Consider the following 16451-nt stretch of genomic DNA (forward strand, 5'->3'; position numbering starts at 1 on the left):
TACTGCAATCCTCTACTCCACCAGCTCAACTATCAACGGAGAGCATGCTTCAGTACTTAGAATTCTTCTTCCCATGCTTAGGTGATGGCCTAGTGCTATTATGACTGGATTGCTAATCCGGAGAATACTGATGATGTTCTGGGGATCCAGGTTCAAACCCCATTACAGCAAATGGTGGAATTTAAGTTGAACAGAATCTGTAGTTCAGAGTCTAATAATGAGCATGAATTGATTGATTGGGAAAAGATGTCTGGTATCACCGAAGTCTTTTAGGAAAGGAAGCTGCCTCCTCACCAGGTCTGAGAGAAAGTGAAGACTGGAGAGTCAGAGTCGAAAAGTTTGGCGCTGGAAAAGCACAGCGGGTCAGCCAACATCCAAGGAGCAGGAGTTTCAGGCATAAACTCTTCATCAGGAACATTGGAGGGGTGGGGGTAAGAGGGGTTGAGAGAAAAATGGGGGGAGGGTGGGGCTGGGGGGAAGGTAGCCGGGAAGGTGATAGAAGGATGTAGGTAGGGGGTGATGGTGATAGGTTGGTGAGGGGGGAGTGTAAACTCTGCGCCCACACCTGCCCCCTCATGTCCGTTTAAGGTCCCAAAGGATCTTTTCACATCCAGCAGAAGTTTTCCTACACATCAAAATACTTCATCGATTGTGTCGCTCCCGATGTGGTCTCCTCTACACTGGAGAGACAGGACGCCAACCTGGCGAATGTTTCAGAGCACGTCTCTAGGACACACACACCAAACAATCCCACTGCCCTGTGGCTGACCACTTCAACTCCCCCTCCCACTCCGCCAAGGACATGCATGTCCTGGGCCTCCTCCACCACCAAATCCAAGCTACTCGAAGCCTGGAGGAAGAACACCTCGTCTTCTGCCTTGACACCTTTCAACCACATGGAATCAATGTCGACTTCATCAGTTTCCAAATCTCCCCAACCCCTACCTAATCCCAGATCCAACCCTCCAACTCAGCACCACCCTCTTGAACTGTCCTACTTGTCCATCTTCCTTCCCACTCATCTCCTTTACCCTTGCCACAGATCTATCACAATCACCCCCTACTTGCATCCACCTATCGCCTTCCCAGCTGCCTTCCACTCAGCCCCACCCCCACCCTCCTATTTATCTCTTAGCCTCCTTCTCTCGTGACACTCCTGATGAAGGGCTAATGGCCAAAAGGTCGACTCTCCTATTCCTTGGATGCTGCCTGATAGATTGTGCTTTTCCAGCACCATTCCTTACCAGGTCATTCCTACACATGTATGCTAGGCCAACAACAATATGATTGACTCCTACCTGCCCTCTGGGCAATTAGGGATGGGCAAATGCCCTTGTCCCTTGAATGAGTAAAAACTTTAGATGGAATTACAGAGCAGTGACAGTGCAAGCGGAACGGATGAACATAAATATGATTGCACAAAAATCATTGACGATACCAGGACAGATGGAGAAAGCTGTTATGAAAAAATTGGAGATTATTCAAGCGCTTTTGTAGAATTTGGAAATCAATGTTGACCACTTGTAATTCCCCTTGAGAATTTGGCAGTGGGATTTTATTTAACAACCTGCTTGATCGTCCACAGAACGAAACAACTTAAAGATCGATGTTGAACAGTCATATTTAAGATTTGAGAAATAAATAGTGGGTATTGATTGAAATCTCTCACTGAGCAATCTTGCAGAGATTGCGCAGTGTTGGAGGAGTCTGAATAAATTAGGCACATTCCTGTAATTCCTGATAGAATGATTTTCTGCCTTCATAGTTGGAATATATTCAACTGGAATGTCAGAGGTAATTCAGTTTCTTGGAGTAACGATAGGAATTTGCACCGTCATTCACCTCTGCTTCTCATTTCTCACTCACCTGTAATGTGACATCAGCACTGGAAGGTGGCAGGGTTCGAACCAGCCCAGTGAGCAATCAGATAACTGTCAACAGCTTTGCTTTCCAAAAGTACAACCTGCAGATTATGGAAATCTGCAATCGAAACAGAGTGTCCTTGAGACACTCAGCAGGTCCAGGTGTTTGGAAAGAGTTTGTTCACAGCTGGTCTGGGAATCCTCAACTTCTCTGCCTTTTCCCATCACCCTCGATTCCCTTACTGATTAAAAGTCTGAGTACCTCAGCCTTGAATATTCTCAGTGACGCAGAATTTACAGCCCCCTGTAGTAAAATGAGATTGCACCCATCCCATTTGAGAGAAGACATCCCTCCTCATCCCTGACTTAAATGTGTGACCTCTTACTCTGGGATTATTCCCCCTGTGCTGAAACTCTCCCACAAAGGGCTACAGCCTCTCAGCATCTACCCTATCAATTATCTCAAGACTTTTTTTGAATATTTCAATTACCCCACCCTTCTAAAACTTTAATGAACACGAGCCTAAACCACTCAACATCTCCTCAGAAGGAGAACATTCACTGGATTTACTCCAATGCCATTGTATGTTTGCTTAGATAAAGGGACCGAAACTGTTTACAGTATTCCAACTGTGGTCTGACTAGTGCCTTGTATAGTTTAAGTAAAATTCCCTTATTTTTATGTTCCATTCTCTTTGAGATAAAGGCCACAAACTCCACTTGTTTTCCCTATTACCCGCTGAATCTGGATGTTATCTTTCTGTGATCTATGTACAAGGATTCCACTGTGCGACAGATTTCTGCTCTCTTTCTCCATTTAAATAATATTCAGCTCCTCTAAACTTTGTGCTCATTTGCATAACCTGAGTTGTCACGGGGGACTTCAACTATCCAAATATTGACTGGGATCACTACAGTATGAGTACTATAGATGGGTCAGTTTTTGTCCAGTGTGTGCTGGAGGGCTTCCTGACACAGTATGTAGACAGACCTACAAGGGGAGAAGCCACTTTAGATTTAGTACTGGGTAACGAGCCTGGCCAGGTGTTAGATTTGAAGTAAGTAAGCACTTTGGAGACAGCGATCGCAATTCTGTCAGGTTTACTTTAGTGATGGAAAAGCGCAGCAGGTCAGGCAGCATCCAAGGAACAGGAGATTCGACGTTTCGGGCATAAGCCCTTCTTCAGGAATTCCTGTTTGAATCTCCTGTTTCTTGGATGCTGCCTGACCTGCTGCGCTTTTCCAGCAACACATTTTAAGCTCTGATCTCCAGCATCTGCAGACTTCACTTTCTCCTTACTTTAGTGATGGAAAGGAATAGGTGTACATCAAATGCTGAACTGAAGTGGATTGTGTGCGACAAAAATGTGCTGCATGTGGCACAAGACACTGCAAAGCCTGTCCACCATCTACAAGGGTCGAGAGTGTGGTGCTGGAAAAGCACAGCAGGTCAGTCAGCATCTGAGGAGCAGGAAAATCGATGATCTGGAAGGACAAGAGGCAGATATATTATAAGATCATCAGCTGCAAGTTCCCCTCCAAGCCACCCACCATCCTGACGTGGAAATATATCGCCATTCCTTCACTGTTGGTGAGTCAAATTCCAAGCACTCCCTCCCTAAGGCCATTGTGGCTGACCCTGCACTGGAAGCACTGCAGTCGTTCAATAAGGCAGCTCACCATGAATTTCTCCAGCAACTAGGGATCAGCTGTAAAAGCTGGCCCAGTTAGTCACGCCCATAAATGACAAAAAAAAAACTTGTACAAACAGAAAGAAAGCATAAGAATAAGTAGAGGAGGCAAAGCAAAGACAAAATTGGCTGAAATCACTGCAAGGAGGAGGCACTTCAGGGGTAAGGGGGATGGGAAAGGTGCAGTGGGCATAGCGGGTCAGAAAATCCTAAAATGTGGGCTATAGGGAGGCCTCCAGAGTTTAACAGCAGAATTCTTTATCCCCTGTTCCAATTTAGGTAGTCAGCCAGATTGAATGGTACTGGATGGAGACAGGGGAGGGACAACGAGATCATGAGGGGTACATCATAAGCCTGGTTGGAAGTCCAAAGTCCTTGATCATTTACATAATTTCTCTGGGATTCTCACTGCAGTTACATTGTCACAACTACCCTCCCTGTGAGTAAATGTTAACCCTAAATTCTGTTATGAATCCATAGGCACTTCACCTTTACCATGTATATGAAATCTACCATGTACGATATCTCCAAATGATAAAATAATCTCTCTATTACAGATTTAAAGCAAACAAAGTAGATTTCATAAAATGTCAAGGTTTTATTTTCATATAGTCATGTCTCATTAATCAATGACACGACTGTTTGATTATTAAGGTTATTGGGTTAATGAAGCACACAGCCTGAGCTTTTTCCATTCTATGTTTATTGTTGTGTAACTTTGCAGACCCAGCATTTTGTAATTTTCACATCAAATTCATTTGCTGTTCATCTCATTGATGAATGTCAAAGACAGCGCAGTATCGGTGTTAAAGTTAGATTCAATTAGGATTCACTAATGTTTTGTACTGTTCCTGATGCTGGCTTGTCAAATCAGCGAGAGTGGTGTTGGTTTAAATCTCACAAATAGATATTACATTTTAACTGCTTACAAACTGAGAAGAGTTATTATATATTAGCATTAAAACATACCACATGCTTTTACTTATTCATTATAAGTGCATTGAAAAATACATTTATTAACGTGCATCAGCTCTGGTGAAGAGCCTTCTAGACCCGAAACGTGAGCACGCTTTCTTTTCGTGGATACTGCCTGACCCGCTGTGATCTTTAACAAAGTCTGAGAGTGCTTTATGGAGCAATCACTTTTGTAGTAAAGGAAAGACACCAGCTAATTTTCACCTGCCAAACTTTCTCAAGATTATAGTCTGTTAATGACTGGATAATTTAAACCTGCTGTGTTTTTGTTAATGTTGATTGAGGAATAAATATTGTGGATGAGGACACTGGAGACAACTCACTTGATCTTCTCTGAACCCAAAGCATTCCAGTTCAAAGATCTGTGTGTGTGCTACTGCACAGCCCATAACAAAGTGTCAGTGCTTGGGTCAATTGTGGCACATCAAATAGCTTCATATTACAACTGGAACAACCAAAGCTCATCAGAAACATTCAGGAGTACCTCCGAACCGACCACAGTGAAAGCTTCAACATAGATGATGGGTTAAAGTGATGTTAGCATGGGAGCAGAGAAGCTTTGGCCTGCCTCTCTGAATCAGATTTCTTTTTGTTATTAATGTGTGAAAGACAGAAGACTCTGTGCTTTTCCCAAAACAACAAAGAAGAAAATTCATGCAAGTAGCACAGTGGTTGTGTTATTGGACTAATTCAACAGCATGACCTCATGTTATGGATTCAAATTCTTGCATCTTTACAATTTTAACGAAATAAGTTAGCAGTGGTGAGCATGTATCCATGGCTGTTGTGAAACCCCAGATCTGGTTTACCAATCTTTTGAGAAGGAAATCCATTGCCTGTTCCCAGTCCCACCTACAAGTGACTCCAGACCCACAGTAATGTGGTTAACCCTTAGCTTGCCCTGTGAAATAACACAGCGAGTTCCTCAGTTAATGATGGCATTAACTTGCTTAGTTCTTTAAAGCCAATATTCTAACTGCTTGGTTTGATTCGATGGCACTGGGAGCACAAATTTTCTCCAAAATGAAATGGTTCAAAAAGCAAGTAAGCTAAAAAAGGTTTCACTAACATTTTATCAAAGGCCATGTTCAGGTTAGATCACAGAGATGTGCTTATATTTTTACTCCTGGGGGGTTGTGTGCCTCAGCAGAGGGGGTACAGGGTGACTTGGGTTGGGTGGTCATCGAATATTTTTAAGGCGAGGAATAGGTTCTTGCTGGACAAGGGAATGAAGGATTACTGGGGATAGAGGGGAATATGGAATTTGAAACACAAATAGATCAGCTATGACCTTACTAAATGCTGAAGCATTTTTGAGGGGTTGAATGGTCTAATTCTGCTTCTAATTCATTTGCTCGCTTGTTATAAATCCTTCCCAAGTCTCGCAAGCTCTTCAATCAGGAAGTCGACATCGGATTTGTTTGTAGCTGGATTCGAAAAGACCATGCGGAAGAAATTCACATTGTGCCCTTGTGGCTGGTACCCGACCATCAATGACCCCTCCTCCATCATCCGACCTTTAATCTTTGGTGCCACCTGAATATCAACAAAGACACGAGTTCATGACTTCCAGTTGAACAAAGGTGTATTCAAAAGGAGATTCTTGGGGCCTTCTGATGGGAATTCTGACTCAGCTCCTTCTAATGAAAGCTCAATGGCCTGACAGTGTTTACTCTGAATCTCTATCTGTTGATGGAGTCTGACCCATTTGGGTCTTTTCAGCATTTCCTGTTTCTGTGTCAGTTCTGGAAGAACGTGGTGGAGTGACTGGCGCAGTTTTAACTGGAGGAGAAAGTGAGGTCTGCAGATGCTGGAGATCAGAGCTGAAAATGTGTTGCTGGAAAAGCGCAGCAGGTCAGGCAGCATCCAAGGAACAGGAAATTCGACGTTTCGGGCATAAGCCTGAAGAAGGGCTTATGCCCGAAATGTTGAATTTCCTGTTCCTTGGATGCTGCCTGACGTGCTGCGCTTTTCCAGCAACACATTTTCAGCTGTTTTAACTGGGGCAAGGGTTAACTTGCAAAACTACCCTCCGATTTCATTTGTCTGTTTCCAGATCTTAAGAAAATAAAACATAGGTGTGTTGCTCATATTGCCAACAAGATGCTCGTGAAAAGCTCAGCATTTTAATTATTTGTTGGAATTTCAATTTTAGATATAAAAGCCACCTCCTTCAAGAATCTGAGATGGTCTCAAAGCATTTGGGATGTTCTGTCAGATGGTTCTTGTTTTTTGAGCTTAGATCAAATGGAATAAATTTTGAAGTAAAGAAGAATTAGTGGGCGGCACGGTGGCACAGTGGTTAGCACTGCTGCCTCACAGCGCCTGAGACCCGGGTTCAATTCCCGACTCAGGTGACTGACTGTGTGGAGTTTGCACGTTCTCCCCGTGTCTGCGTGGGTTTCCTCCGGGTGCTCCGGTTTCCTCCCACAGTCCAAAGATGTGCGGGTCAGGTGAATTGGCCATGCTAAATTGCCCGTAGTGTTAGGTAAGGGGTAAATGTAGGGGTATGAGTGGGTTTCGCTTCGGCGGGTCGGTGTGGACTTGTTGGGCCAAAGGGCCTGTTTCCACACTGTAAGTCTAATCTAATCTAAACACGTGCTTTTGGCCAACTGTGTACAATGAATGAGAATATGGGTCAGTACTTTCTGCATAAACCATAGTGATCACACTGCTATCTAATTCATAGCAGCCACAGTCCTATTCTCACCTTAGGGAGAGATGAATGGTGCTGAGTTTAACCTGAGGGTCCCCACATCACAGGGGAGGGGAGAGGTTGAGAAGGCAGGACCCTTCATGGTAACCTCGGCCAGTGTGGGGATTGAATCCACACTGTTGGCAGCACTCTGCATTGCAAACCAGCCATCCAGCCAACTGAGGCAATCTACTGCCATTTATCTACAAATTGAAAAGAAGTGTTTGGGGATCTCTATGTCAATATCAGAGATGCACTGCTCCCCTGTGAGCTGAGAGAAAAACAGGCATCATCATCTTCTGAAGAATCATATCAGATTTGGAAAGTTAATTCTATATCTTTTCACCACCAATGCTGCCAGACCTGCTGAGTTTCTCCAGCGATTTCGCTCTCAGTTCAGCTTCCCAGCCCCTGCAGTGTTTTGCTTTTATTTGAGTGAATCAGATGAGTTTTCATGGCGAACAAAACATGGTCACCATTAAGCTAAATTATAATTCCAAATTGGTTACTTTGAATTCAAATTTCACTGTCTGCCATGGCGGGATTCAAATCTTTACCACTATGTCACCATTTCCCCATATACCTGTGGTCCTGGGCATGTGTGATATCGGGAGACTGACCATGAACAAGACGTAGGAGCAGATGTAGGCCATTCAGCCCATCAGACCCTCTCCATCATTCTATCGAATCTTGTTCTATGATCTAATTATCCTCTACTCCCACTTTCCTGCCATTTTCCCAGAACTCTCAGTTCACCTACTGGTTAAAAATACTTCTATCTCAGCCTTGACTCTGTTTAATAGCCTTGACAGCCCTCTGAGGAATGAGATTTCCGAGATTCACTACCCTCAGAGGGAAGAAATTCTTCCTCATCTCTGTATTAAATGTGTGACCACTTCTTCTGAGATTACAGCCTCTGGACCCCCCCACATGAAGAAACAACCACTCTGCATCTCCCCTGTCAGGTCTGGAAGAACCTTATGTGTTTCAATGAGGTTGCCTCTCCTTTTCCGAGACTCCTATTCTGCATCATAAGACAAAAACACTTTACAAATCACTTTATCAATCTAGTGAACCTTCTCTAAACTGCTTCTAATGTCAATATATTTTTCCTGAGAATAAGTGATCGAGACTGTTGACAGAATTCCACATTTGGTCTGAATAATGCCTTGTACAGTTCAGCAAACTTTCCTAATTTTATCCTCCATTTAGTTTCCCTATTACCCAGTGTACGTGGATGCTAGCTTTGTGTGATTTGTGCACAGGATTCTCAAATTCCACTCTGCTGTAACTTTCTGCAGTCTTTATCCATTTAAATACCATTCAGATCCTTAATTCTTCCTGCCAAATTGCATGACTTCAAATTTTCCCACATTTTATTCTCCCTGTCATGTTTTGAACCACTCACTTCGAATCACAGAATCTCTACAATGTGGAAGCAGGTCATTTGGCCCATCGGGTCCAGAGCGAACTCCTCCAAAGAGCACCCCATCCACATCCACTCGTCTTCCTGCTATCCTGCATTTCCCGTCCCATTCAGTCTGCATAGCTCTGGACACCATGAGCAATTTACCATGGCGAATCCACCCAACCTGCACATTTCTGGACTGTGGGAGGAAACCAGAGCACCCGAAGGAAACCCATGCAGAAACAAGGAGAATGTGCAAACTCCATACAGACAGTTGTCTGAGGGTGGAATCAAACCAGGCTCCCTGGCAGCAGTGCTAACCACTGAATCACCACACATTTTTGTTAATCTCCTTGTAACCATCTCTATGTAAAGATAGTACTATCATACCCATTAATGTCTATTGGTGCCCTTCGTTCATTCATTATGTAATGTTTTGTTCATGAGATAAAAGATTTGGACTAATGTCAGACAAAATATCAGAGGTATATATTCCAGAATCCTGCAAGAATAGCTCCCATTTACACCAGTGCTTTTGGTTTCTTCGCGTCCTGTGCTGTTTCATGCAAGAGGTTTATTGACAACCAGGAAATGGTTCTGTTTGAATTGTGCCCCCTGCTGGATGATTAACTAGTCTGTGGCCGTGGAGATGGACAATGGTGAGAGTATTCAGCTTATTCTTACTTGTTGTCAAGTGGAATAAATAACATCACGTAGAAACTTACCTGATGAAGCTGGCTATCCCTCTCTGCACTTTCAGGCATTTCTTGGAGACTTGGTGGAATGTACCAGAAGCAGACATTGGTGTGCTCAGGCTGTGTGGGAAGATAAAAATGTAAGAGACAGAGTGCATGTTGTTATTCAGAAATGTTTAAAGGAAACTGCTGATATATATGTCAGCATTATAATTTGCCATTCTGCAGAGTAGAATCATAGAATCCCGACAGTGTGGAAGCAGGCTATTCGGCCCATTGAGTCCACACTAACCAGCTGAAGAGCATCCCATCCAGACCCCCACCCTATCCCCATAGCTAATCCACCTAGCCTGCTCACCTTGGACAATTTAGCATGGCAATCCACCTAACCTGCACACCTTCGGATTGTGGGAGAAAATCCACGCAGACACGGGGAGAATGTGCAAATTCCACACAGTTGCCCAAGGCAGGAATCTAACCCGGGTCCCTGGTGCTGTGAGGGAGCAGTGCCAACTACTGAGCCACTCTGCTACCCTTTGAGCAATTCTTTGGTAAGATCTCCAGCAACATTAATCCAAATCGCAAAACAATACAACCAAGCAGATCTGTTTCATACTGAGGATGGTGAAAGTAGTCCTCACAAAGTGGGCAATGGCGAATTCAGCTTACTTCATACCCAACTTTATCAAGGTCATCAAGTCTCTGCTAGATCATTATGGAGCAACAGGCCAGCCCTATTCCCCCCACCCTCCCCCCGGATCCCCATAGTGCTGAAATGTCTGTCCAATTTCCTTTTGAAATCTTTGATTATGCCTGTTATGCTCAGAGGCAGTGAGTTCATTCACAATTAAAGAACAGTTTCCTCCCAACCAATGATATCTCTCGCCAAAAATCCTTATATCATTGCGTCCCCAGTCTTTGTGCGATGATTAATGGGAGCAGCTTTCCTTTGTCCAACTGATGCCAATCCATCATCTTGCACACCTCCATCGGATCTCCCCTCAGCTTCCCTTTCTCAAAGCGAAATGACCTAAATTCTCCATCCTGAATTTGCAGTTCAATGTCCTCATCCCTGCAAACAATTTCAAGCAGACATGGGCTAACGCATGTTGTCAGTTTCCAGTGCGCTGCAGCAATGAAGGAGGAACCTTTGGTTGAACCCCATGCTGGAGAGACCTCATGTTGTGATTCTCTTTGAGTCACAAGCTGAATACAGAGTACCACCGAGTGATGGAGAATCATGATCTGTGTGTGCAATCTCCAACGGAGTGGCTGTGGGACAAAGCTGAGTGCAATCCAAACATGATTCAACAAACACGATCAAAATGATAAGAGGTTGTGTGGACACATGCATTTCCCAGTGGTGTTGGTGAACGCTTAAATAAAGGATTTCATCCTGTCCTCTTGGCTGCACAGTGCAGAGAGATACAGGATACGAGAATTCTCTTGAATAACATCTTCACACAATCACTAAGATGCAGGAAACAAATTGCAATCAACAAACGTGTCACAATTGTAAACTAACATTTAAGGTAAAACAGCGACACATCTGTACCACACGTGGACTGATTTCCCGCCTGCGTTCTCCCAGGATACAGCATCAAAAATTTGAGGCTTTCATTAGAAAATTGGAAAAGAACAAATGATGAGGGTATGATCCTGACAGCCATTTAATAAATCACTGTGAAACATGATCCCAGAGGATTGTGTTTATCTGGGGTCTTTGTGTTGACAAAATTGTCCCTTTAAGATGACAAGCAGTTTCAGAAGAAAACGATGGGTTAATGTTTCACTTTGGCAGTCTCACTGTATACCAGATGTTTTGATTAGATTATTTACAGTATGGAAACAGGCCCTTCGGCCCAACAAGTCCACAACCACCCACTGAAGCACAACCCACCCAGACCCATTCCCCTACATTTACCCCTTCACCTAACACTACGGGCAATTTAGCATGGCTAATCCACCTGACCTGCACATCTTTGGACTGTGGGAGGAAAACAGAGCACCCGGAGGAAACCCACACAGACACGGGGAGAATGTGCAAACTCCACCCAGAGAGTCACCTAAGGCGGGAATTGAACGCAGGTCTCCAGTGCTGTGAGGCAGCAGTGCTAGCCACCGTGCCACCCACAATATAGAACATTGGTCATGTTGCATACTGAGCATAACATTCTTCTTCACAACATGTGACCAGACGATGCTTGCCAAATGGCAAAAGCAGGAATTTAATTCCCTTTCTTTTAGTTCAATTGTAATCCAAGGTGTCAAGGAGGGCAGGTTATTGTGCTAATTTACTACTATGCACATGCTGAGTGTGTATGTGTGCATGCTGTAGCTGTGCTGAAGAAGAGCTGGCAACAATTAAGGACAACAATACACAAAGACCTCTGTTGTGGAGAGCAGTGGGCAAGCTGGAGAACCACCTTCTAGGTCTGTTCCAGTGTCTGCCCGGGATAGTCCTGAACAATCCAGGCAGCAGGCTATGGAGAGGGTTGTTAGCACTGCCTGCCTGTCTCTCTGCTGTGGCTATGTCAATGCACATGTGTCCAGGTGAAAGAGTGCAACATCCACTCAGGGCTTGTTCCAGACTTTCTGAGATTCATGCATACCACGTAGCTCACATGCATTATCTCCCCTGCGAAAGGTCTTTAAATTGTCTTTAAAGTTTTTTTCTGCTATAATGTCCCTTTAAGAACCAGTTCCTCTGTGAATTAATTAATTTGATTTTAAAGTTAATTTATTTCAGAAGAGTATAAGGACCAGCTTTCACCAAATGGAGGCTAATCTGTAGGAAGGGAAAGTAATTTGCATGTGGATTAGTGTGATAAACCTTTGTTGAAGACAAGAAGATCTTTACCAGAACCATGTTTACTACATTTGTATAATGTTTCAATGCACTTAAACAATACTGACAATATAAAAGCACTCTGGTTGGAAACTTACTTTGTCATCAAACACCAGCTTAAAATCATTTCTTCTTTTGAGTTTGCTGTGGAGATATTCTGCCAGTTCGAGACATTTATTGATTTGCTTCTCAAAGCCTGATGTGCCCTGTGAAGTGTAACAGCGTAAATCAATGTACACCATACTTTTCTGTGATAAGAAATGCAATTGTAGTAAGTTCAGTGACAAAGAGAAGCACAAAGATCAGTTCTTATGCTGCTCATTGCGGGGGATAAAAATGACTTGCATTTAAATAGCACCGTCTACACCCACAGGATTTCCCAAAGTCTTTCACAGTCAGTGAAATACTTTTGAAATGTAATCATTGCAAATGTGGGAGACAGAGCAAACCCTCTCAAACCAACACTTTGAGAGGTGAATATCAAGTAAAGTGTATCTCTATTTCCTATATCTCAGCCAATTTTGTACCCTGTTGCTACAATGTCTTTCATTCCATAGCCTCTAAATTTTCTCAGAAATCTGCTGTCTGATTTCTAGAAGTTTTTGTCACTTCAACAGTGTATTGCCATCAACTGTCTCTGTTTCTGCTTCAAAAAATTCCAACAAGACACAGAAACATAATTTCCCCTTTAGAAATCCATGTTGGTTCTTCATCATCAACACGTCATTTTCCATGTGACTATTAGTTCTTTCAAGAGTAATTGCTTCGACAAGTTTCCCCAATTTATGAAATTGAAGTTAAACTGACTGATTTGTAATTGCTGATCTGATCGTCAAAACCATTTCTGAACAAGGCTGGAATTGATTGCAATTCTCCGCTCCTCTGTCACCGTCCCTGAGTCAAGTCAAGGTCAAAAGATTATGGTAAGTTCCACTCTCACTTCTTCAATATCTTTGTATGCATTTTCTCTGATCCTGGGATCTTGTCAACTTTACGTTGTCATTAAATGCTCCTTCCTTAATAATTTTGAATCCTTGTAGTTTTCTCTTCTGTCACTATGGTGTGAACAATATTTCCTTCCTTATTCAAGGCAGATGCAAAGTATATATTTAATAGTTCAGCCACGTCTCTGCTTCCATGTGTAAATATCCTCTTTTGTTTTCTGATCCTCCTTTTACCATTGATGTGCCTATAGAAAACTTTGGGGTTTCCCTTTATGTTACCTGTCAGTTTTTTCTCATATTTCCTCTTTGTTTTTCTATCTCTCCTTTGAACCCTCTTTATTCCTCTTCATTCTCAATAGCATTTTCTGCCAGTCATAAACACACATTTTCTTCTTTGTTTTGATTTCTATCTTCTTTTGTCATCCAGAGAGCTCTGGATTTGATTGTCCAGCCTTTCCCTTTTCAGAGAATGTACCTTGACTGTATCGGGACCATCTCCCCTTTGAAGTTAAGGTAAGGCTTGTTAGGAAATTGAACCCAGGTGCTTTTGCACAATAATTCCCGACATATACCTAAGCAAAGATCATGTCCCTGGATCAGCAAGCAAGCCACTAAAGTGATTTCTACTTATTTATTTGACAATGGCATTTGAGTGGTGCTGGTTAGGTTTATGGGTTATTGCTGTGGTTCTGGAGTCACGTGTAGGTCAGACCAGGTAAAGATGATGGATTTCATGACATAGAGGATATTAGTCAACCAATTAGATGTTTGTGAAAATTGACAGGGGCTAGTTTTTAATTCCAAATTATCTTTATTGATTTCAAACTTCACTGTCTGTCATAAATAGTGGCATGGACCTAAATGGAAATATTCCAAGCCTTGGGTGAATGTAGCCAATAAACCAAGATACTTCTGAATGTTCTTTTTGTTGAAAATTGAGCATTTTTAATTATTAATTTCTGTGACAGTGTTCCTGAGAGTTAACAATGAGGCCAATATTTATCATCCAACACTGATTGCACTTGAATGGAAGGGTTTGCTTAGCCATTTCAGGGACAGTTATGCATCACCACATTGCTTGGGATCTGGAGTCAAATGTAGGGCAGGCCAGTCCCTTCCCTAAAGTGCCAGGTGGAAGAGTTCCAAGCTCTGGGTTTATGTCATGGTGGTTGATTCGAACATTAAAAGGAGAAATGGCAACCTGACGAAATTGTAGAATCCATAAAGTGTGCAAGTAGGCCATTTGGCCCATCACCAATCTTCGAAAGAGCATCCCAGAAAGATCCATCCCTTTACCCTGCAAGGCCCACGGCCAATCCACCTAACCTGCTCATCGGGATGAAACCAGAGCACCTGGAGGAAACCCACAGAGACACAGGAAGAACGTGCAAACTACACACAGACAGTCACCTGAAAGTGGTGTTGAACCCAGGTCCCTGGTGCTGTGAGGCAGCAGTGTTAACCATTGAGCCATCCTGAGAAACAACAGTTTGCGTTTTGCGATCAGGAAGACAGGATGGGAAGTTTGATCAATGTGAAGATTTGCTAAGGTGTACAAAGTAATTTGTAAACAGTGCTAGAGCTGGGATGAAAACTGGGAACCAATGAGTGACCATAAAAGTGTCTTCTTCACTCCAACACTGGAGATGGTTAAGAGTACTGGAGCTACTGTCCCAGACAACTGCCTGTGTTTGTTTGAAATTGGGTTCTCGAGTACAGCTTCAAACAAGATAGTGATATCATTAAAAACCATTTAAATGAGCCAAAAAGATGCATTGAATGGCACACAGTCATAACAAGGAAAATGTATAAAGAAGGGTTTTGAAAATAACTCAACACTGTAATGGGTTGAGCACTTTGGTCACCTGCAGTTGGAGGCTTATCAATAGATTGATCACCAGATACAGATCCTGGCTCGTGGAATTTCTAAACAAGTGATATCATTGTGAGTAAGTACTAATGCTTTGTGTGGGATAAAGGTACATTGTATTTAATGAAACATTAGTGAGTAAATACTAATGTTTTGTGTGGAATTAAGGTATATCATATTTAATGAAACATTAGTGAGTAAGTACTAATGCTTTGCGTGGAATAAAGGTATATTGTATTTAATGAAACATTAGGGAGTAAGTACTAATGTTTTGTGTGGAATAAAGGTATATTGTATTTAATGAAACATTAGGGAGTAAGTACTAATGTTTTGTGTGGAATAAAGGTATATCATATTTAATGAAACATTAGGGAGTAAGTACTAATGTTTTGTGTGGAATAAAGGTATATCGTATTTAATGAAACATTAGGGAGTAAGTACTAATGTTTTGTGTGGAATAAAGGTATATCGTATTTAATGAAACATTAGGGAGTAAGTACTAATGCTTTGCGTGGAATAAAGGTATATTGTATTTAATGAAACATTAGGGAGTAAGTACTAATGTTTTGTGTGGAATAAAGGTATGTTGTATTTAATGAAACATTGTCTGAATTGTTGTGTGCCATTGACATTTGGGCTCAAACATTTTGACCAAATAAGGATACGGTGGCAGGGGGCGGGGGAGGTGGTGCGGCTTACAAAAGTATAGGATGCACAAAAGCAAAGAGACCTGGGAAAACAAGTGCAGGCATGATGGGCCAAATGGCCTCTGTCTGCACAGTAATGATTCTGTGATACCAATATATACATTGTGAAAAATAACAGGACAATTTGATAAGATCATAAATAGTGCAAAGAAGGTACTGGAATTGTTTCTAGAGGAATAGAATACAGAAGCAGGGAAATATTGCTGAACGTACTTTGTCTGATGGTTGGATCACACTTGGAATGTGGGTGTAGATTTAGTTTCCACTTGAGAGGAGGGATGTTGCAGGGACTGGAGATAGAAGAGGCAGTGAATCCTAGTGATAGTTACCAGATTGGAACAGACAATCACCAATGAGAAAGGACCAAAACGATTGAAGCTCTTTTCCTCTTTAAGAGAGGTTAGGGGATCTAACAGAGGTTAGTATAATTATGGAGGGGTTCCGATGTATTAGTGTAGGGAAACTGCTTCCACTGGAGTGACAGGGAATAAATATTCCTAGTCACTAACAAATAAACTAAAGAAATTTAGGGGAATGTCTTTGCCTAATGAATGGGGAGAATATGTGATTTGTTGCTGTTTGGACAGAGAGAATTGATGCATCAGGGTGGGTTGTTAAATAATGAGGAAAGGGAATGGGTGTGGTGGGATATTCATCAAGAATGGAAAGAGGTCATTCAAGTGGGAAGAAGTTTGGAGAATTAATACCAGCATGGATCAAATAGGCTGAATGGCCTATTTCTATGTGGTATTTCTG

The 16451-nt window shown here is 42.4% G+C and overlaps 1 protein-coding gene across 2 annotated transcripts in view; it reads right to left on the reverse strand.

The window, feature by feature from the left end:
- Nucleotides 1-4269: 4269 nt before the first annotated feature.
- The window catches only part of LOC132832299 (glutamate decarboxylase 1-like), a 57025-nt gene continuing 44843 nt past the window's right edge, over nt 4270-16451 (reverse strand). For both annotated transcript variants that reach the window (XM_060850183.1, XM_060850182.1), the window contains 3 exons: nt 12273-12380; nt 9357-9446; nt 4270-6064 (listed from right to left, as the gene is read on the reverse strand). In XM_060850183.1, the coding sequence (XP_060706166.1) occupies nt 5891-6064; nt 9357-9446; nt 12273-12380 (372 nt within the window). In that variant the 3' untranslated portion in view covers nt 4270-5890. The remainder of the gene's footprint in view (nt 6065-9356; nt 9447-12272; nt 12381-16451) is intronic.

This window comes from Hemiscyllium ocellatum, chromosome 34, assembly GCF_020745735.1.
Source record: "Hemiscyllium ocellatum isolate sHemOce1 chromosome 34, sHemOce1.pat.X.cur, whole genome shotgun sequence".
NCBI classification, from domain to species: domain Eukaryota; kingdom Metazoa; phylum Chordata; class Chondrichthyes; order Orectolobiformes; family Hemiscylliidae; genus Hemiscyllium; species Hemiscyllium ocellatum.